At 36.6% G+C, this 22,063-nt stretch overlaps 3 protein-coding genes across 3 annotated transcripts in view; 1 reads left to right on the plus strand and 2 right to left on the minus strand.

The window, feature by feature from the left end:
• The window catches only part of LOC117565525 (dual 3',5'-cyclic-AMP and -GMP phosphodiesterase 11), a 150,803-nt gene that overhangs the window by 123,138 nt on the left and 5,602 nt on the right, over nt 1–22,063 (minus strand). The gene's annotated exons all lie outside the window — the stretch shown is intronic.
• LOC117564770 (uncharacterized) lies at nt 14,865–17,081 on the minus strand. The gene is made up of 2 exons (XM_034243670.2): nt 16,660–17,081; nt 14,865–16,067 (listed from the first exon to the last, which is right to left on the minus strand). Exons 1-2 carry the CDS (start codon nt 16,831–16,833, stop codon nt 15,024–15,026), a joined length of 1,218 nt encoding a protein of 405 aa, XP_034099561.1. The 5' UTR covers nt 16,834–17,081; the 3' UTR covers nt 14,865–15,023.
• Nucleotides 18,520–22,063, plus strand: part of LOC117563475 (uncharacterized) — a 52,778-nt gene continuing 49,234 nt past the window's right edge. Inside the window, exon 1 of the mRNA XM_034241832.2 lies at nt 18,520–19,241. The gene's annotated coding sequence lies outside the window, so the exon portion shown is untranslated. The remainder of the gene's footprint in view (nt 19,242–22,063) is intronic.

Here is a 22,063-nt window from a genome sequence, read left to right on the forward strand (position 1 = left end):
ATTGAAGTTTGAGGTATGTAAATTAAGAATAATAAACACAGTTTGTGTGGTAATTTGCTATTCGTTATATATGTGTACTGTTTTGTGTTGTCCAAAGAAAACAAAGAAAAAAGGCGTTCTGCGTATTTGTGCGGTGTGTAATGTATATTAATCAATAGTAGACACTTTATATAAAATTGTAATAATAGTATGGTTTGCGGCTTTTTGCGGCTTTTCTGATGCTTTAATTATTTGTGCTTGAGTTCTGTCATGCCACGTTCCGCGCTGGCTAAATTTATATAAATATGTTAGATGAATGTAGACTGAGCGACGAAAAAAGGAGTGCAATAAATAAAAAATAAAAAGTTTCGAATTTCGAATATCACGTATTCGTCATGATGTCTATATGGGCAGTTGAAGTAGGCGTGGTCAAACTTACTTAGAAGTTTTGCTTAAATATTTAGAGTGGTCTATTATTGAAGTATGCCAAGTTTCAGCTCGATAAATGCAATATTTGATTTAATGTCACCAAATCGGGAATCCGCCCCACTGTGCAATATTTTTAAACAAATAACTAATAAAACATTGCTTAATTTGTTCATTCGTATATACACATATATGGGCAAATCCCACGTGTCGCACGCTACATTCGCACGATTTTATCTAATGAAAATCAATTTTTTGGGGGTTTTTTTTTAAAGATTTACCGTAAACTTTTGTTATGTGTTTAGAGAGAATTGAGAGTACTTTCGGAGGGTATAAGATTCAATTTCACTGGAGTCACTGTTTTGAAAATAATTAATAAAATTGTGACGTGTCGCACGCTACACAAAGTGGAAGTTAGTTTCAAAATTTTCATTTCAAACGCAATTTTCAGCGAATTCTGCAAAATAAACCCTATGAAAGTTAATATCATAAAGAAAGTTAAGAATAATAGAAGACAAAAACTGCTCGTTTGGTCTTAATAATGATTATAGATTTTTAGCAAAGCCGTAAACCCATTGTGTCTCACGCTACGTGTCGCACGCTACACTTTTTCCGCTGGCATTAACATAAGACAAAAATATTTTTGTTTAAACTAAACATTATTTATTATATTCATAAATGTGCTTAACAATTATTTCAACGTGATTTACTTTTGATTTGTTTGTGAGCCCAAGCAGAGGCAACAAATTGTGAAGAATACAAAAGGGATTTGAAGGTGTGCGCAGAGCACGAATGTAAGTAAAATTTTGAAAATTATAATGAAAATTGGGATTGATAAAAATTTTTGCATTTATAATGATCGAAATTTCTTTTTTTGCTTTAAATTCTTAAAATTCGATATCTACTTTAATGTTCCCTATAAAAAAACATTACAAAATGTGAAATTTAAAATTTGGTCGCTGGTGGACTGTTTCTGGGATTTGCCCATATATCATCGCTTGAATACATTTGTGATTCATAATTGGATGCTTGGGCAATGCTTATAATAAAATTGATAAAACGAGCTGTCCAAAATATCCAATAAAAATTGTATATTTATGTCTATGTTTATATATGGCATGTATTTGAATGTAATAATATATTATATACATATATACATTAAAGCTTTCGCTATAATTTAGTAGATATTCGGTATTCGGTAGCTTTCTTGTTTTTTTTTTTTATTTTATAAATTGTGACATAGAAATATATTCTTGTTGTTGCCAAATAAATGATGTAAGATGTAAGTAAAGCTAATGTTTCCATTGATTATGATTACTATATATATGTATATATATATATAAAATATAGATTATATTTATATATATATATATATATATATAATATAATATAATATATATATATATATATATAATCTATATTTTATAGATAATAATTTTTCTTTATTATTATAATTATTATTTATAATTATGAATTAATCAAAATGAATCTTCATGTGCCGAAAAATAAAGCTTGTTTATCAGCATTTTATTCTTCTTTTATTTTGCGTACTAGAATTTTATTTAGAATAAATGTTATGCGGGCGCTTATCGCAGTAATGTTTGTGAGGTTTTCAAAATTAAGTATGTCAGCAGTTGTATTCCGTTGTTTGAATTGAGCGGAATCATAGAGAACACCTATGGTAAGCAGAATTTTTTTTTTTTTGAACACGAAATATAATTATTGAACTCTTAAAAGAATAAAATTCATCTGTATACTGAGTTATCGTTCTAACATACTTGTATTTGGATTTTTATCTATTATTCAGTTTCATAAGTGACAATAACAAATTAATCAGACATTGAAAGGACATTAACAATCTGTTCGCCTTAAATTCATATATTAAATAGTCCAAGATGTCGTTCGACGTACTCAACGATGATTGTTGGTTGGCGATAATAAAGCACCTAGAAATTAAAGACCAAATATCGCTATATGAAGCCACCAAAGGCATTTCGAGACGTTTAAATTCATGCGTGATTCAAAACTGGAAGTTTGAGCAATGCTTCTATATTGATGAAACGAGCACTGAGAAATTCTTAGAGATGCCCGAAATGCTAAACATATTTCTGAGCATCGTTAGTAGAAACATGGTTGAATTGAAACTGGACCATGTCAAAATGGAGTTTCTCAAGCGCTTCGTGGATTTCACATTTCCCAATATGAAAACGTTGGACTACAAATTGTGTGTCCCCCATCTTGAGGATCAATCTGCTGCTGCTGATGAATGCCTAAAACTAATGATAGAACTATTTCCTGGGCTGCGCTCTTTGAAGGCTCATAAAGGCTTAAATTTCAATATGCTGCAACATTTTACGCAGTTGCGCAAACTTGAGTTGACCCCAAGTTCGCTGAAGTGTTGCGGCCCTGATGAGACGACTATAGGCAAGAGTCAGCTGCTGGAAGAGGTGACAGTGCATTATGTTTGGGATGGGGTATGCGTCTTTACTAGTATAGAAAGCTTGCCCAAACTGCACTCAGTTTTCTTTCACGTTTACCATGTTTCGGACATTTTTAGTCTGTGCTGCCATGTGTATTATTTGCGTGTTAAGATAGGTTTTAACAATGGCATCAGGCAATATGACTCTAATTCAATAATTAATTTGATGGAAATAGAACCATGGTTGATTTTTTTTCTTTAGACAGTGAAACACTACGACGAATGTTGCCAGCTTTGAAACGGATGTTGCAATTGGATCTCATGGACTTGAAGATCTTGTCTAAAGCGGAAATGCGGGCAATTGAGAATATCGATCCATCACTAACACTTCATCACGTATCGCACATCCGTTTGGAAAAAGAATTTTTTAAAGCTGGTAATAAGCGATTCATGAAAGAAGCGCCCTTCACATTGTTTTACCATAAGAAAAGAAAAAATGAGCTGGCGATTGGACTTAAAGTACAAGTCGCATCTATGTCTATAAGGATACCTGAGCGGATTAACTGATTCTCTGAACTATCAAAGTATAGCCCAAGCACTGAGAATTCCCACTCTTCTAAACAGAGCTGTATCGATCTAAACAGTCGTCTGCATTTTCTGGCAGATCTCTCATGTAGCTTTACAACAACTTTATCAAAATAATCAAAGAACCAAAAAAGCCGAATATTTTGTTACTCAGCATAAATGTTAGTTTAAATCTATGTATTTGTTCAAAGAAGAAGGGTAAGCAATAATAAATATTTTTAACATGACTTATAATTAGTGAATTCTTAATTGAATAATGTTCTTTCTTAGTTCCTTGTACTTGGATTGCTATTATCTGGTGACAAAAATAATTTATTTAGACATTGCGGAGATATTGTACTAGGCATTTACATTAAATTTAAAAATTAGTGATTATTAAATACTTAACATTTTGTGACCATCTCCTATCTTAAAAATATAAAATCACAAAAATGCAGTGTGATTTTATTTTGAACATATGAAATACGAGTAGTATGCCAGATGTTTTTATGTGAGTAATGCCAATGTTTTTAAGCTTGAGCAATGTTTCATATAGATAAAACGAGCACGGTGAAATTTTTAGAGATGCACGAAATGTACAAAATTTTTCTAAGCAGCGCTAGTGAAAACATCCAGGTATTGAAACTGGACAGTGTCAAAATGAAGTTTCTCACGCGCTGCGTGGATTTCACATTTCCCAACGTGAGAGCACTGGAGTACAAATTGTATGTCTCCTATCTTAAGGATCATACTGATGCGGCCGACGAATGCCTAAGGCTAATGATAAAGCTCTTTCCTGAGGTGCGCTCTTTGAAAACCCACAGTGGTTTATTTTTTCCTTTGCTGAAGGACTTTAAGCAGTTGCGCAAACTTGAGATAAGTCCATATTGGCTGGCGCGTGAAGGCCCACATTACTTCAAATATATTTACAAGTGTGAGTCGCTGGAAGAGTTGACCTTGCATTGTGATTTTCCTTGGCTTTACATTTATGATGCAATCAGGAGATTGCCCAAACTGCACAAAATTTTCTTTCAACTTTGTAACCAACATACTTTGTTTGAAATACTAAAATATCTCGTGGACGAGCGTATCAAGGACATACACATGATTCGTTTTAATGATTGCATTAGTCAATATGACCCAACTTCACTGCAAAAACTGATGAAGTTGCAAATCCTGACTAATAAGCAAAATGGTTTCTCCAGTGATGAACTGAGCGAGCTACTACCAGAATTGAAGCAACTGCTGCAATTGGGTCTCATCGACTTAAATATCATATCTAAAACAGAATTGTTGGAAGCTGAGAACAGGTATCCATCATCAGAATATTTACATTATATATCGACCATGCGATTGGACGAGGATTTCTTAAAATTTTGCAATCAACACACAGCCCTTCACATTTATTTGCCATAAGAAGGATGACGACGCGATGGTGATTGAATTTGAAGTGCGGGTATCATCTATAAATATAGAATTACATTGTCCTGATACTAAGAGATGCTGAGAGATACTATAAAAAGATATGTTTAAATTGTGACATAAAATATATTATAAAAGGTGAAAATTACAAGCTTTTCGTTTAAATATATGACAGTCCTTGGATTCATGTAAGTAAAGCTAATGTTATTAGCTAACTTATAAATCAAGAGCTATATTGCTCATACAATATATGTATATATTTTTACGACATATTTATGGTTTTTCCTTCCTAGAAAAATTCATTTTTATTTTATAATTTATAATTATGAATCAATCAAAATGAGTCTTTCTCTACAGCTAAATAAAGCTTGTTTCTCAGCATTTTATTATTTCTTATCGCTTGACAGCAAAGTTTGTGAGGGTTTCAAATTTAAGTATTTAAACAGTTGACTACTAAACGTTGGATTTTGTTCGAATTGAACGGAAGAGAGAGCAAGAAGCAATATTTTAATTATATTATCGCTCTAACATACTTGTATTTGGATTTTTATCTATTATTCAGTTTCATAAGTGACAATAACAAATTAATCAGACATTGAAAGGACATTAACAATCTGTTCGCCTTAAATTCATATATTAAATAGTCCAAGATGTCGTTCGACGTACTCAACGATGATTGTTGGTTGGCGATAATAAAGCACCTAGAAATTAAAGACCAAATATCGCTATATGAAGCCACCAAAGGCATTTCGAGACGTTTAAATTCATGCGTGATTCAAAACTGGAAGTTTGAGCAATACTTCTATATTGATGAAACGAGCACTGAGAAATTCTTAGCGATGCCCGAAATGTTAAACATATTTCTAAGCAGCGTTAGTAAAAACATGATTGAATTGAAACTGGATCATGTCAAAGTGGAGTTTCTCAAGCGCTTCGTGAATTTCACATTTCCCAATATGAACACGTTGGATTACAAATTGTATATCCCCCATCTTAAGCTTCGATCTGCTTCTGCCGATGAATGCCAAATACTGATGATGAAACTCTTTCCTGGCCTGCGCTCTTTGAAGGCTCATTGTGGCTTAAATTTAGATCTGCTGCAACATTTTAGGCAGTTGCGCAAACTTGAGTTGACCCCAAGTTTGCTGGGGTGTGGATGCCCTGAAGTGCCAAATTGTAAGCTGCTGGAAGAGGTGATAGTGCATTCTAATTGGAATTCGCATATCGTTAAAATTAGTCTAAGAATCTTGCCAAAGCTGCACACAGTTTTCTTCCACATTGACGATGTAACTAAGTTTTATAATCTGCTCTTGGGTTTTTATTATCCGAGTATTGAGATATGTTTTAACAATGGCTTCAGGCAATATGGATTCGATTCAATGATGATTATGTATGAAATACGATCATGGGTTGATCCCCATTGCTATTTTAATAAAGAAAGAATTGGCGAAATGCTTCCAGCTTTAAGGCAGATGCTGCAATCGGGTCTCATGGACTTAAAAAAAATATCCAAAACAGAATTAAAGAAAGCTGAAAGACTTAATCAATTCAAGTTTCAGTATCTATCGGACATACATTTGGAAAAGGATTTCTTTAAGGTAGGCAACCGGCATATCAGGGAGGACGCGCTTCCTCCGTTTACATTGTTTTACCACGAGAAATGGGGAAATGAGCTAGTGATGGGAGTTAAGGCACAAATCTCATGTGTATCTATAAGGATACCTGACCGGATTAACTAATTCGCAACCAAAAATGCTGGAAAACTTGTTACTCAGCATAAATGTTATTCTTAATCCTACTTTTTTTGCTATTTATTAATTAAAGATTAATCTTTATAAAGTTTAAATTAAATTAAACGACTACAATATCTGGTGGATGAGCGTATCATGATTCGTTTTAATGATTGTTTAAGAGATGGTGAGAGATACTTTTAAAAAATATGTTTGAATTGTGACATAAAAATATATTCTTGTTGTTGCCAAATAAATTATAAAAGCTAAAAATGACAATCCTTTCGTTAAAGTATGTGGCATTCTTTGTCTAGATGTAAATAAAGCTACTGTTTCCGTAGATTATGATTACTATATATGTACATATATATATACTATAAATAAATATATTATCTATATTTAATATATTTCCTTACTAGAAAAAATAATTATTTTATTATTGTAATTATTATTTATAATTATGAATTAATCAAAATGAGTCTGCTATGCAGATAAATAAAGCTTGTTTATCAGCATTTTATTATACTTTTATTTTGCGTTTTAGAATAAAACTTATGCGGGCGCTTATCGCTTGACAGTAACGTTTGTGATATTTTCAAAAATAAGTATGTCAGCAGTTGTATTCCGTTGTTTGAATTGAGCGGAATCATAGAGAACACCTGGGGTAAGCACTAAGTTTTTTTTTTTAAGACGAAATATAATTATTGAACTCTAAACAGAATAAAATTCATCTCTATACTGAGTTATCATTTTAATATACTTGTACGTGTATTTCTATCTATTATCCAGTTTCAAAGGTGACAATAACAATTTAATCAGGCATTGCAAGGACATTAACAATGTCGTTCGACGTACTCAGCGATGATTGTTGCTTGGCGATAATAAAGTACCTAGAAGTTAGAGACCAAATATCACTATATGAAGCCACCAAAGGCATTTCGAGACGTTTAAATTCATGCGTGATTCAAAACTGGAAGTTTGAGCAATGCTTCTACATTGATGAAACGAGCACTGAGAAATTCTTAGCGATGCCCGAAATGTTAAACATATTTCTGAGCATCGTTAGTACAAACATGCGGCAATTGAAATTGGATCATGTCAAAATGGAGTTTCTCAAGCGCTTCGTGGATTTCACATTTCCCAATATGAAAACGTTGGACTACAAATTGTGTGTCCCCCATATTGAGGATCTATCTGCTGCTGCTGATGAATGCCTAAGACTAATTGTAGAACTCTTTCCTGGGCTGCACTCTTTGAAGGCTCATAGTGGCTTAAATTTCAAACTGCTGCGAAATTTTAAGCAATTGCGCAAACTTGAGTTGACCCCAAGTTTGCTAAAATGTAGTGGCCCTTTTGAGTTCAATGTTGAAGAGTGTCAGCTGCTTGAAGAGGTGATAGTGCATTATAATTGGAATTGGCTTAGCGTCGCGAATAGTATCAGCATCTTGCCCAAGCTACACACAGTTTTCTTCCACATAGACGATGTAACTGACTTGTATGATATGTTCTGGCTTCTTAAATATCCGATTAAGATTTGTTTTAACAATGGCATCAGGCAATATGGATTCGATTCAATGATGATTATGTATGAAATACGATCATGGGTTGAACCATTTCGCCGTTCCAATGAAGAAGGAATGCGCAAACAGCTTCCAGCTTTAAAGCAGATGCTACAATCGGGTCTCATGGACTTAAAGAAAATGTCCAAAACAGAATTGTGGGAAGCTGAGAATCTTAATCTTAATGACTTGAGGCTTCATTATCTATCGGACATAAATTTGGAAAAGGATTTCTTTAAGGTAGGCAACCGGCATATCAGAGAGGAGGCGCCATTTACATTGTTTTACCACAAGAAGTGGGGAAACAAGCTAGTTATGGGAGTTAAGTCACAGCTTTCATCTATATCTATAAGGATACCTGACCGGATTAACTGATTCTCTACCAAAAATGCTGGAAATCTTGTTACTCAGCATAAATTTTATTCTTAATTTTACTATTTTTGCTATTTATTAATTAAAGATTAATCTTTATTAAGTTTTAATTAAATTAAACGACTACAATATCTGGTGGATGAGCGATTGTCCTGAGAGATCCTGAGAAATACAATAAAAAGATATGTTTGAATTGTGACATAAAAAACAAGAAAGCTACAGTGGAGTGTGCTCGACTGTGAGATACCCGCTACCCATTTTGAATAAGATCATAATATTGCGGTATTATTTTCAAAATATACCGAAAATGCTGCAAAAATACTAAAAATATACCAAATGGTATATTTGGTATAACGATATAGTACCAAATTCAAGATATACCATAGACGGCACAATAAACCAGATTGTCGGCCAAAGCAACTCAGACCCCTATTAAGGACAATTCGACAATTTTTATCCAAATTCTCAGGAGTCATAACTACTATAGTTATTATTGTATTTACCAAAAACTCTAGCTCTTAAATTACGCTTGTTATTCGATTTTTTTGATTTGCGGGGGCGGAAGTGGGCGTGGCAAAAATTTGAAACTAACTTGATCTGCGTGCAAACATGACAAATGCTGTCGAAAAAAATTATAGCTCTATCTCTTATAGTCTCTGAGATCCAGTGTTTCATACGGACGGACGGACAGACACACAGACGGACAGACGGACATGGCTAGATCGTCTCGGCTGTTGACGCTGATCAAGAATATATATACTTTATATGGTCGGAGATGCCTCCTTCTACCTGTTACATACATTTCCTGCCGGCACAAAGTTATAATACCCTTCTACCCTATGGGTAGCGGGTATAATTAGATATTGCTAAGATACTAGGCATTTACATTAAATTTAGAAATTAATGATTATGAAATACTTAAAATTTTAAGACCAATTATTAAAGTATAAAGCCACCAAATCGTTTAAATAGCTGAGTGATTAAAAAATTGTAATCAAGCAATACATTCATATTATTAAAACGACCTCAGTGAAATTTTTTGCAATGCCTGAAATATTAAACATTTTTCTAAACAGCATATCATGAGAATGCTAAAGTACACATTGCACATCTCCCATGTTAAAAATATAAAACCCTAAAAATATAGTATGATTTTATTTTAAATATAAGAAATAGTATGACAGATGTTTTTATGTGAGTAATGCCAATGTTTTTAAACAAATAACTAATTAAACATTGCTTAATTTGGTCACTCGTATATATCCATATATATCATCGTTTGAATACATTTGTGATTCATAATTGGAAGATTGAGCAATGCTTATAATAAAATTAATAAAACGAGCCGTCCGATACAAATTGTATATTTATGTATTATATGGCATGTATCTTATATGAATGTAATAATATATTATATCATATATACACATTATTGCTTTTGTTATAATTTAGTAGATATTCGGTATTCGGTAGCTTTCTTGGTTGTTTTTATGCCCGCTACCCATAGGGTAGAAGGGTATTATTATTTGTGCCGGCAGGAAATGTATGTAACAGGAAAGGAGGCATCTCCGATCCTATAAAGTATTCTTGGTCAGCGTCAACTGCCGAGACGATCTAGCCATGTCCGTCTGTCCGTCTGTCCGTATGAACACCTAGATTTCAGAGACTATGAGAGATAGAGCTTTAATTTTTTTCGACGTTTGCACACAGATTAAGTTTGTTTTTAAAGTTTTGCTACGCCCACTTCTGCCCATGCAAATCAATAATAACAAGAGTAATAGTAAAGCTTGACGTGCAAATTTTGGTATATACAATAATAACAATGGTATATGTGAAAATTTGGTTACGATCAGATAAAAATTGTTTATGTTATTAAAGAAATAGTTTTGTATGGGCAAAAACGCCTTCTATGTATGTATTGTATGTATGCGTATACGTATATGCATGCTCTCCTATACTAGTATCTGTATGCATAGAGGGTTTATAAGCAATGCAATAGCTCTGGTGATAGAGTGCAAGCCGAGCATATTGTGGTGCTCGGGGTACAAACTTGTTTTTTTTTAATCACCCAGTCGGTGGTGCTCATTGTTATTTTTGCACGCAGATCAAGGTTGTTTCAAATTTTTGTCACGCCCACTTCCGCCCCCGCAAATCAACAGTTATGATTCCTGAAAATTTGGTTGCGATCAGATAATTGTGGAAGTTATTAAAGAAATACTTTTGTATGAGTAAAAACGCCTACTTACTAGGGGTCTGAGTTGCTTTGGCCGACAATCTGGCACTTTGTGCCGTCTATGGTATATTTTGAATGGTGTACTATATCAATATATAATTTGGTATATTTTTAATATTTTCGGTATATTTTTAAAATAATATCCGCAATATTTTGCCTTTAATAAAAATGGGTAGGGGTATCTCACAGTCGAGCACACTCGATTGTAGCTTTCTTACTTGTTTTTTTATTATTATAATTATTATTTATAATTATGAATTAATCAAAATGAGTATTCCTGTGCAGATAAATACAACTTGTTTATCAGCATTCTCTTTTATTTTTCGTACTAGAATTTCACTTAGAATAAAGCTTATACGGGCGTTTATCGGTTGACAGTAACGTTTGTGAGGTCTTCAAAATTAAGTATTGAAGCAGTTGTATTCCGTTGTTTGAATTGAGCGGAATCATAGAGAACACCTGGGGTAAGCACTAAGTTTTTTTTTTAACACGAAATATAATTATTGAACTCTAAGCAGAATAAAATTCATCTGTATACTGAGTTATCGTTTTAATATACTTGTACGTGTATTTCTATCTATTATCCAGTTTCAAAGGTGACAATAACAATTTAATCCGGCATTGCAAGGACATTAACAATCTGTTCGCCTTAAATTCATATATTAAATAGTCCAAAATGTCGTTCGACGTACTCAACGACGATTGTTGGTTGGCGATAATAAAGTACCTTGAAGTTAGAGACCAAATATCACTATATGAAGCCACCAAAGGCATTTCGAGTCGTTTAAATACATGTGTGATTCAAAACTGGAAGTTTGAGCAATGCTTCTATATTGATGAAACGAGCATTGAGAAATTCTTAGCGATGCCCGAAATGTTAAACATTTTTCTGAGCAGCGTTAGTAGAAACATACGGCAATTGAAACTGGACTATGTCAGAGTGGAGTTTCTCAAGCGCTTCGTGGATTTCACATTTCCCAATATGAAAACGTTGGATTACAAATTGTGTGTCCGCTATTTTGAGGATCTATCTGCTGCTGCTGATGAATGCCTAAGACTAATTGTAGAACTCTTTCCTGGGCTGCACTCTTTGAAGGCTCATAGTGGCTTAAATTTCAACCTGCTGCGAAATTTCACGCAGTTGCGCAAACTTGAGTTGACTCCAAGTTCGCTGAAGCGTTTAGGCCCTTAAATGGAGACTATTGGCAAGAGTCAGCTGCTGAAAGAGGTGGCAATGCATTGTTATTGGGATTGGTTTCACGTCGTTACTAGTATAAAAAGCTTGCCCAAACTGCACTCAGTTTTCTTTCCCATTTACCGTGTTTTTGAAATTTTTTATCTGATCGAACATATGTATTATTTGAATATTAAGATAGGTTTTAACAATGGCATCAGGCAATATGACTTTGATTCAATTGTTAATTTGATAGAAATACAATCATTGCTTGGGTGGCATGAGGATTTAAAGAGTGAAACACTACGAAGAATGTTGCCAGCTTTGAAACGGATGTTGCAATTGGATCTCATGGACTTGGAGATCATGTCTAAAACGAAAATGCGGGGAATTAAGATTATCGATCCATCACTAACACTACATCACGTATCGGACATCCATTTGGATGAAGAATTCCTTAAAGCTGGTGATAAGCGATTCATGGAAAAGGCGCCTTTCACATTGGCTTATCATCAGAAAAGCAATAATGAACTGGCGATTGGACTTAAAGTACAAGTCTCATCTATGTCTATAAGGATACCTGAGCGGATTAACTGATTCTCTGAACTATCAAAGCATAGCCCAAACACTTAGAATTTCCACTCTTCTAAACAGAGATGTATCGATCTAAACAGTCGTCTGCATTTTCTGGCAGATCTATCATGGAGCTTTACAACAGCTTTATCAAAGAACCAAAAAAGATGAATATCTTGTTACTCAGCATAAATGTTAGTTTTAATATAATATATGTATGTATTTGTTCAAAGAAGAAGGGATATATTTTTAACATGAAGTAAAATTATTGAATTCTTAACAGAATAATGTTCATACTGATTTATCTTTCTTACATAATTGTACTTGGATTGCTATTATCTGGTGACAATAATAATTTAATTAGACATTGCCAAGATACTAGGCATTTACATTAAATTTAAAAATTAATGATTATGAAATACTTAAAATTTGGAGACCAATTATTAAAGTATAAAGCCACCAAATCGTTTAAATAGCTGTATGATTCAAAATTGTAAACGAGAGCAATATATTCATATTAATAAAACGACCTCAGTGAAATTTTTTGCATTGCCTGAAATATTAAACATTTTTCTAAATAGCATAACATGAGAATGCTGAAGTACACATTGCACATCTCCCATCTTAAAAATATAAAACCCCAAAAATATAGTATGATTTTATTTTAAATATATAAAATAGTATGACAGATGTTTTTATGTGAGTAATGCCAATGTTTTTAAACAAATAACTAATTAAACATTGCTTAATTTGGTCACTCGTATATATCCATATATAATATTATATATCATCGCTTGAATACATTTGTGATTCATAATTGGAAGATTGAGCAATGCTTATAATAAAATTAATAAAACGAGCTGTCCGATAAAAATTGTATATTTATGTATATTTTTATATATGGCATGTATATGAATGTAATAATATATTATATATACACATTATAGTTTTCGCTATAATTTAGTAGATATTCGGTAGCTTTCTTAGTTGTTTTTTTTGATATATTTTATAAAATATTTCCCATATTTTTCCATATATCCTTTTATTAATTAAAAAATCAATTAAAAGTAATTCTTAATAATTACTATTTTCGTAGCTGAATATTATTTAAGTACTGCAAAATTGGTCTTTAATTGCGGGAAGGAGTTAATCTTGCAGAAAATGCCACTAATGGCCTTCGCACGGTTGTTAATGACTCTCGCTGGCAACGTCAATCACATGTAACTTGCAACTGCACACAGAGCAGAAGGCTGTGCAAAATTTACGGCGCATAATGCATTTTGCATATGATGGCGGCGGGCTTTGATTGACAGTTGGCCAGACAGTCGCCCACAGGAGGCTGGCCGAGAGAGTCAGTGGTGTCTGCAGCAGGCGTAGGCGCATCGAAAATGGCATTAATGGGTCTTAACCGGTTTACGCATAATTAAGGTCGTCAACTGCAAGTGCAGCAACAGCAGCAGCGACGACAGACAGACATCGATGTTGATGTCGCTGGCTTTGGTCAGGTCAATGTTGTCTTAAGCGGCTCTAATTAGGCATTTGTTGTTGCTGGCGGTTTGGTCAAGTGCATGATTGGTTTAACTACTATGGTCTGAGATTCTCCCACTCTGTTTTCTTGCTCTTGCTCTTGCCGTACAGATATTCTACTTAATATACGTGCGTGCTTTTGGTTTGCCCCAATAAGTATGCTATGGGAATTGTGCTGGCGGCTTTTGTTTCTTTCGTTTTTTCGCTTTTATGCGAGACACTTTTTCTGCTGGTGATGCGGCGACAATTGCAGTTGCTTGTTGTTCTTATTTGCCACTCTGTTGCATTTCAGTCAACTTTTCAGCAGAGTTTTTCATTTCATTTTCAATGCAACATCCGTGCCTTGGCGTCCAAATGCACTGCATTGTTGCCTTTTGGCACTTGAGTGCGGCACTGGAACAACAAAAATGCTAGTGAAACAGCCGTTTTCTCAAATGAACGACTGAAATATATCCTGTTAGCAAAATTTAGGTGGCTAATTGAAATTACAGCCTGAAAGCAGTGCACTGAAAGCAGTGCAAGCAGTATTGGGAACTGCTTGCTGCTTACAAATGCAGCCTAAAAGTATGCTGCACTTTGTGTACTATGCAAGCTGTTACAAATATACCCCATTCGGGAAACGGTTGCGATGCATAAAAAATGGTGAACCAAATTTCATTTTTGTCGCTGGAAGCTGCTGATGCGGCATGGCAGACAAAGCGGACAACGGCGGCAATTTCGCAAGTTGTCGCCAGCGTAGTAGCATTCACAGCGCCTTCAAAATGAATTCGCACTACAGAAAGCAGCAGACCAACAGACACCAGATGCACCCCCTACCCCCCTACTCACCGTTCGCCAAACTGAAGCTTCCCTCTTGTTCACCCGCAAAACGAATCAAACGTGCAAGTTATGGAGACTAACGGTTTTGCAAGCGATTTAATGGCCAGCCAAAGGGGCATCCCGACACAAAGGCAAACAAACGGCGTCTGGCTGTCACTTAATCGAAGCCATTAGCGTTATTAGTGCAGTCACCTCACCCAACTCTCTCTCTCTCTCCCCTCTCTGTCTATTCCCAGGCCTGACTCGCGGCCAGGTAGAGGGCAAACAGCGTCTGAACGTTGTGTATGTAATCCGATTGCGTCTCCAGCGGCCCCTCGACGCCAAAGCGTTCACAAAGCACGCGCACATAATCGCCCAGTGAGATTTGCTGCTGCAGACAGGAGTGATACGCCTGGTCGAGAGCATCCTTGGTCGCTGGCTCGGCATACGAGTGTGGCCAGTGCTCAAGCAACGCATCGATATCCTTACGCGGCTGTGCATCGTACATGGATTGCGTCATGTGCACCTGTTCCACTTCACCAATCCAGCGCTCAATATCCTTGGCAGATCGGGCTGTGGGCACCATCGTTGCCGAATACGCGCCACCATGACGCGGCTTTGTGCCACGACTGCCGCTCAGCACGGAGCGTAACTTCATGTTGAGCAAACTGGGCTCGCTTTGTGTGCCCGACGGCTCATCAAGCAGCATTAGACCCAATCGCTGCAACTGCTCATCCAGCTCACGCTGACGTTGCGGTTGCAATAGAGCTGGTGCCTGTACCTTCAGCATGGCATCCACATCGCCCACGGCGGGCACAAACTCCGGGATGAAGGGCTGCAGATGATAGGGCGTCTCAATCGTTTGTGGCGTATACTTGAGTATGTAGGGAAAGATCTCTTTGAGTTCCGGCTGCAGTGGCAGCTGCTCCCACTTGTCGGGCGTCAAATTGAACGTGTTCATCTCCTGTGCCTGCCCAGCACTACGTCGCTGCTGCGCTGGTAACGGTAGCTTCTGATGTGCCAACTTCATGCCAGTCGCATGCTCTCCGCCAGCTGCCTCGTCCGAGCTGCCAAAGCTCAGCTGGTCATCGGCGATCTGCGGCTGCTTTGCATTGCGTGTGCTGCCCGGACGTGTCTGTGGACGTGGTGCAGTTGCCGCTATGCCCAGTCCACTGCCAGCCATTTGCAGCTCGCTGTCATCGTCATCGTCGTCGCTGTCATCGGCCTCGTCATCGTGATCAATAATATCCTGAAGGAGGCCATCGTCATCCGCCGAGTTGCCCTGCAGCTGCTGCAGGAGAAGGGAAATTTTTAATTAAAGTGGGTCTTGGAATGGTCATGAAAGAGTAGGGAAAGAATATGGCAGAAGGAAGGCATAAGGCTGTATATTCAGTATATAGGAGGAAAATTTAGTGAAGTGGAATATGGAAAATATACAGAAAATGTTCAGAAATTATGAACTCAACTTATATAGGAAATTCTTATATTTAGAATAAAGAAATGGTATACAAAAAGAACCTATGAGAGGGAAGAATGGAAAATGAAAAAATAGAATGGGGAGTCAAAGGAAATGTTAGATAGAGATAAGAAGAACAGTGCTCTGAGATGGAAAGAGACAACGTTGAAGATTAGACACATGAAATAAAAATTGAATGAGAATGTGAAAACTGGCAAAAAAGGATCATTGAAAGAGATAGGAAGAAAACCCCGAACAGAGAGAAAACGATGGGGTTATATGGTGTGTATTAAAAGAAAATAAAGAAAACAGAATGAAAGTATAGTTGTTAAAGTACAGTATTTGCATGCCAGCTCTATCCACATCATGCAAATTTTCTCCTTCAGGCCATCTCCACCCCATCACCCTCTTTATCCTTCTCACTTACCAAATTGCGTTGCCTGGCCGCCCGTTGTCCGCCTGTAGATTGTGCTGCTGCTGCAGTTGCTCCAGTCTGGCCTCTGGCTGCCGCATCAGACCTCGATGACCTGTCCATTTGCACACTGCTCAGATGCTTGCTGTCCGGGCCACTGATTGTGATCTCCTCATCGTAGTAATTCATGGTGTCTTTCAAGTGCTGATGTGCTGTGTCCTGTTCCCTCCCTTTGGTTGTTGTTGTTGTGTTGCGCTGCGTTGTTATTGGGCGTGGTTGGGTGCCCTTTGTTTAATGATTTTTCAGTGAATTCCTGTTTTTGCGCACTTCCGCGCGCTGGTTTCCGTTGAATCCCAGATTCCACTTGCTGTTCGCTGTGGCTCCGTGAACAATTTCCCGACTCCTTACAGGTGCTCTCGTCCTCGTCCTTGCTGGTGTCCTTTTTCTTTCGTTCTGTTCGCGGCCTGTCTTTGAGCTGCTTTTCCATTTACTGCTGTGAGTGCGCGTTTTCCTTTTTTTGTTTTGGTACCTGAAACTGTCAATTGCTTGGGCCGGTGTTACCTTGACAACGCTGCGTGGTTGTCAATGTTGTTGTGGTTGTTGCTGTTGTTTTTCTTGTTGTTGTTGCCTTACTTATATATTTCAGGTGAAACTCAACGGCTGTTTCATCGGGCGACTCGATGGTTCCATTGCACCTACACTTCTTGCGCTGTTTGGTTTTAATTACATGAAAATTAAATGTAATCTGATTTCCAATACCCTTCCAATATTTCACATTCCTATCTTGCCTATGCAACGGTCCCGAGTCCCGATTCCCGGCATTGTCTCGCCGCTTCCTCTTTGTTGTTGTTCTCTGTTGTTGCTGTTGTGAAATGTGTCTCATTTAAATGAATGCCCAGCTACCACATCAGCCACCAGCCCATGGGCCAGTTTGTGGACTTGGGTTTTATGGCGTGTTTCATTAATGAAAATTATTTTCAGTTCTTAAATGGGTTTATGGATTGGCCAATTTGTGTGTGAGTGATTTGTGTTATCAGCAAAGGGATTCCTATTATATTATATTGCCACTGGCGCCAGTTGTAGATCAGAATAAGTTGAAATGGGTGATTAAAGAGAAACTACTTTCAGTACCTTAATTATATAATTATTTTGTGGAACTGAAAATAAATAAATTAATTAACTTGTCTGTAAAATATTTTGCAAAAATTAAAGACAAAAAATAAAAGACAAACTTCTCGAGTCAGTAAATCAATAAGTATATATTGTAATTCAATTTTATGTTATTAGTAGTTTTTGTATTTAAGTACATATTTAAATATTCAATTTCAAATAGTAATAAATATTGAAATAAATTTATATTGATTTGTGATTGCTTTTAAAAATTGCATTTATATAGTTGCTTGCTGCTTACTGTTGACATAACGTGTGTTACCAAATACTTGGCTCAAGTTGTTGGCCAAGAATGTAAACAAAGCAGAAGTTTGACTCAAAACAAGGCAGAGTTTGTTGTGAGTGAGAAGTTGACTTTGTAAACTGTGATTACTTGGATATTACAGCTCTAGTTATACTTATTTACTGACATTTAAAATATTTAATAATTTAGATACTTAAGACAATTTTTTTTTATTTTATTTCATTAATAAATACGAAAATAAATTAATTAAATGAATCGATCGCCTATTAACCCCTTTTCGGACAACCATGCATGCAACTTGCGCTCAAACGCGGCATGTTCGATGCTTTGGTTTGATTTGCAACATTTTAGTTCGATTCCAGCAACAAGCAGCGCAACTGCTGGCACATCGAACTTGTCGTCGAGCAGCAGTGACGAAGTAAACGAATTTGAAAATACGTTTTGCGCTTCATTCTGTTTTGGAATCTTGCGTTGTGCGTTTCGTTGCGGCTGCTCTCGCACTCAACAGATATCGTTATCGTTTGAAGTTGTTCGATCAAAATTTCGACGTTGTTTTTCTGCACTCAACTCCACCGCCCGGTGTTTTTTGGTCTAACGCGCTTTCGGTGTTTGTGCGAATACCACCAAAACGAAAACAAAAAAAAAACATATAAAAACATAAAAGCACAACAGCAGTGACTAATTAAATGGCAAAGTGTGTTTGTGTTGTGTAAATTGAATTAGTGTGACTTTTGATTGAATCCAAATTACAGCAACAATAATAACAAACGGCCAATAAAAAAATATATACACATATATAAAAAGTTATATAGATAAATAACAAGTTGTAATTGTCGGTAATTAAGCCGGTCGATTGCTTTAATTACGCGGTATATTTTTGCATTAAATCTTGCGCAACGTTTTTGTATTTTTATTTCCATTCGCTCTGTCTCTGGAGATAATTAAAAATCTCCTATCCAACTCCTCCTCGACTAGACATCATTAATAGCCATAAGGCAGCGTGTGTTTATGCTTGTGTGTGTGTGTGTGCACATGTGTATGTGTTTGTGAGCTGTCGTGTAACTGGCAGGATTTTCATTATCAGACACTAAAAGGATTACGAACCCGTTCATCTTCATCATCAGCAGCAGGAGCAACAGCAACAGCAGCCTCAACGCCAAATATTTGCGCACATCCGCAAACGGTAAGTTGAAACCCGCCAACGCCCCCTCTCTTTACCCCTCGCCATGCAACTGCACATCCTCTGGCTGTTTTATGTGTTGGCTTTCACGCCTACCTTATGGACAAACCAACATCCCCCTCCCCCCCCCCCCCCCCCCCCCCTCCCCTCCCCTCCCCCACCCAACTGACCCGCCTACAACAAAATGTTTTATATACGCGAACTGTTAAAAAGGGTTATTCCCCCAATTCCTTCCTTCCTCCTGCGCCCCATCCAATCCCAGAGGTTCGTGGTCCAATCCCGGGTCAAATTGTTGCCTTCGCATTGTGTAAGGTTAAACTGTGCTTTCCCGAATCCTTTTCCAACTTCAGCAATAAAATGAAATTGTTTTGAATTATTGAGATCCCGGAACTTGGCAACCCTATCCCTCCTATCCCTCCATTTTCTCCCCCTTTCTTTTTTTTTAATATAATTTATATTTGGCGCATTTATGGTCGCCGGGGCCGAGTTCATTGTCAGTATCTGGCCCCAGCTACTGCCTCAACTGCCACATATGGAGAGTGTTCTGCAAAAAAAGGCACAAATAGGTGTCTGGGGCATTAACAGTTAACATGTTGCGGTTTTTGATTGCTCCAAAAGTCTTTTTATCAGCCCATAAAAAAAGGCCAAGTGGTTCGTTCCACACTCGCTCTAGAAGAGGGGAGAGAAGACGAGGTCAGCAATTCCTCCTCAGCAAATTCAAATGCTGGTCTCCATGCTTTGAGCTTATCAATTGAGTGTATAGAATAGTTTTCGGCTTAGTCTCACTTTGATAACAGTTTTTATGACCTGGGTTTGGCTTGCACTTAAATGCAAATGAAACTGACTTTTGGGTTCACTGCACTAAGAAATAAAGAACTCACATCTCTCACAGGCAGTAAAGAGGATTGTGCTTAGAGTTGTAACATAGTTTCTTTTTATTCTGGCAATTGGTAACAGGTTTTAAAAGATTTGCGAGCACATAAAGTGAGCAAAGGCTGCCCGAAAGATTGCTTTGGCAAGATTGAAAACTAGAAAATTGCAAAACCTTTTTAGATTTGGCTTCGTATGAACTACTATAATTGATATAATACATAATTTTCAATTATCTAATCATCTCGAAACTGGTTTGCTAAATTTTAAAGCTTAAAGTTAACAAATTTGAATGCCCAATTTTGTATTTGGCAATTTGTAATTAATCATTTCTTAAGAATTTATAGAAACAAAAGAAGCTAACACATTTTTGACAAATTTAACACCCTATTAACTATAATTAAGAAATGTAGAAAAATAGAGTAGCTGTTGAAATTCCAGTTTTATTTTCATATTTTCTCAAGTCCTCTCATTCGCTAAAATACGCTTTCTTTTTTGAACTGAAATTCAGAAATTAAATTAAAATAATATTTATTAATGAATCTCAATGTTGCACAGCTTATCGAGTGTGTGAGATATAAATTAAAATTGTTTCCGCTATTGCGGTCGTTTAAAGTTGATTGAATGACCTTTCTTCCATTTTGGTGGAGTAATTGAATGGGCCGCAATCAATGGAGCTCACACAGTTGGCCTGCCAATCTATTTACCTTAAATATTGACAGGCTTTTGTTATCAGATTCATTACAGAGAACAGTTCGCATTGCTCGCTTACATTTGGAATTTATTTGCTTCGCAGCCGCAGCTAATTAATTTCCATTCAACTTAGATACAAATGAGCGAACGAAATTGAATATGCTCGAAGCTACACAAGAGAAACAGCTGGTAAAAATGTAGCAAACCAGAGATGGCCAGAATGGCCAATATAAATTCCAGACTGGACTTTTTATTTGTATTTCTGCGGTCGCTCTGTCTGTTTTTATTGTAATCTTTTATAGCAGCAGCAAATGTTTTGCTCCAATTCTTTAGCGTTTCGTTGTGGCCATGGTCATAACTAAAAGCGTCGACCTATTTTCTTAAGAGTAAAATTCACGGACACAGCGCCTAAAAGCAGGCAACACTTGTCTGTCTTCCGCCCTCCATCCTCCCTCCGACTTTCGGTTTTCATTGTTTTGGCCTGCTTATCGCAAAACTCGCATCGCAGTTTTTCTCTAAGCATTTTTATGTCTGTTGTGCTTTGTTTTTTCTTCTTTGTTGCTGTTGTTTTCCCAGCAAAACTGCAAACTGTTGGCTCTACTGTTCATAGGCTTAAGGATGCTCTCAGCTCTCGAAGGATAATCATCAGCATGCGCGGCCATGTTCTCAAGTTCCTTTCCGTTCTTTCGTTCTTTCGTTTTGTCGTTTCAAGTTCAAGCGAAAGTGAAACGTGTCGGGTTCTTGGTTAACGTCTCTGCGTCTTAAAGGCAACTTTTTGGGGGGGCGGACCATAAAAATAAAAATTGTTGTGTGTGCCGAGTGGAAAGTTCGTTTGGCAATTTGATTTGAGTTGCACTCACAGTCACAGCCACAGTCACGCTATAAGAACACAACACACAGCACAGACAACGGCAAACGACAAAGTTTTCCAGACCCGTCACAACACATAAAGCGATAAGATGCCAAGCCGTAGACTCGAATTATGTTTGACATTTTCAGCCAGATTGGTTTTTATTTAAATTAGTTTCAAATACAAGCCTAGTCTTTGCTCCCCCCCTCCCCACCGTTCAATGCTCGCTGAAGTGTTAAAACAACTGGCGAACCCAAGAGAGCAAAAGCCTAAAAAATTGATTTTCATATTCTGAATTTGCCTTTCCGCTGAGATTTGCAAAAAGAATACGAAAAGTTTATGCCGCTGAAAGGGGTCAAAAGGGTATATTAAGTAGGTGTCAGTATATGAAAAATAACTTTAGATATCTCCG

This window comes from Drosophila albomicans, chromosome 2L (genome assembly GCF_009650485.2).
Source record: "Drosophila albomicans strain 15112-1751.03 chromosome 2L, ASM965048v2, whole genome shotgun sequence".
Taxonomy (NCBI): domain Eukaryota; kingdom Metazoa; phylum Arthropoda; class Insecta; order Diptera; family Drosophilidae; genus Drosophila; species Drosophila albomicans.

Excerpts from the sequence above, each read along its gene's own strand:
- LOC117564770 (XM_034243670.2), bottom strand. The coding sequence starts at position 16,833 with ATGAATTACTACGATGAGGAGATCACAATCAGTGGCCCGGACAGCAAG. Across the intron at positions 16,068-16,659 it reads CGGCCAGGCAACGCAATTTG|CAGCTGCAGGGCAACTCGGC; the intron begins GTAAGTGAGAAG and ends CTTCTCCTGCAG.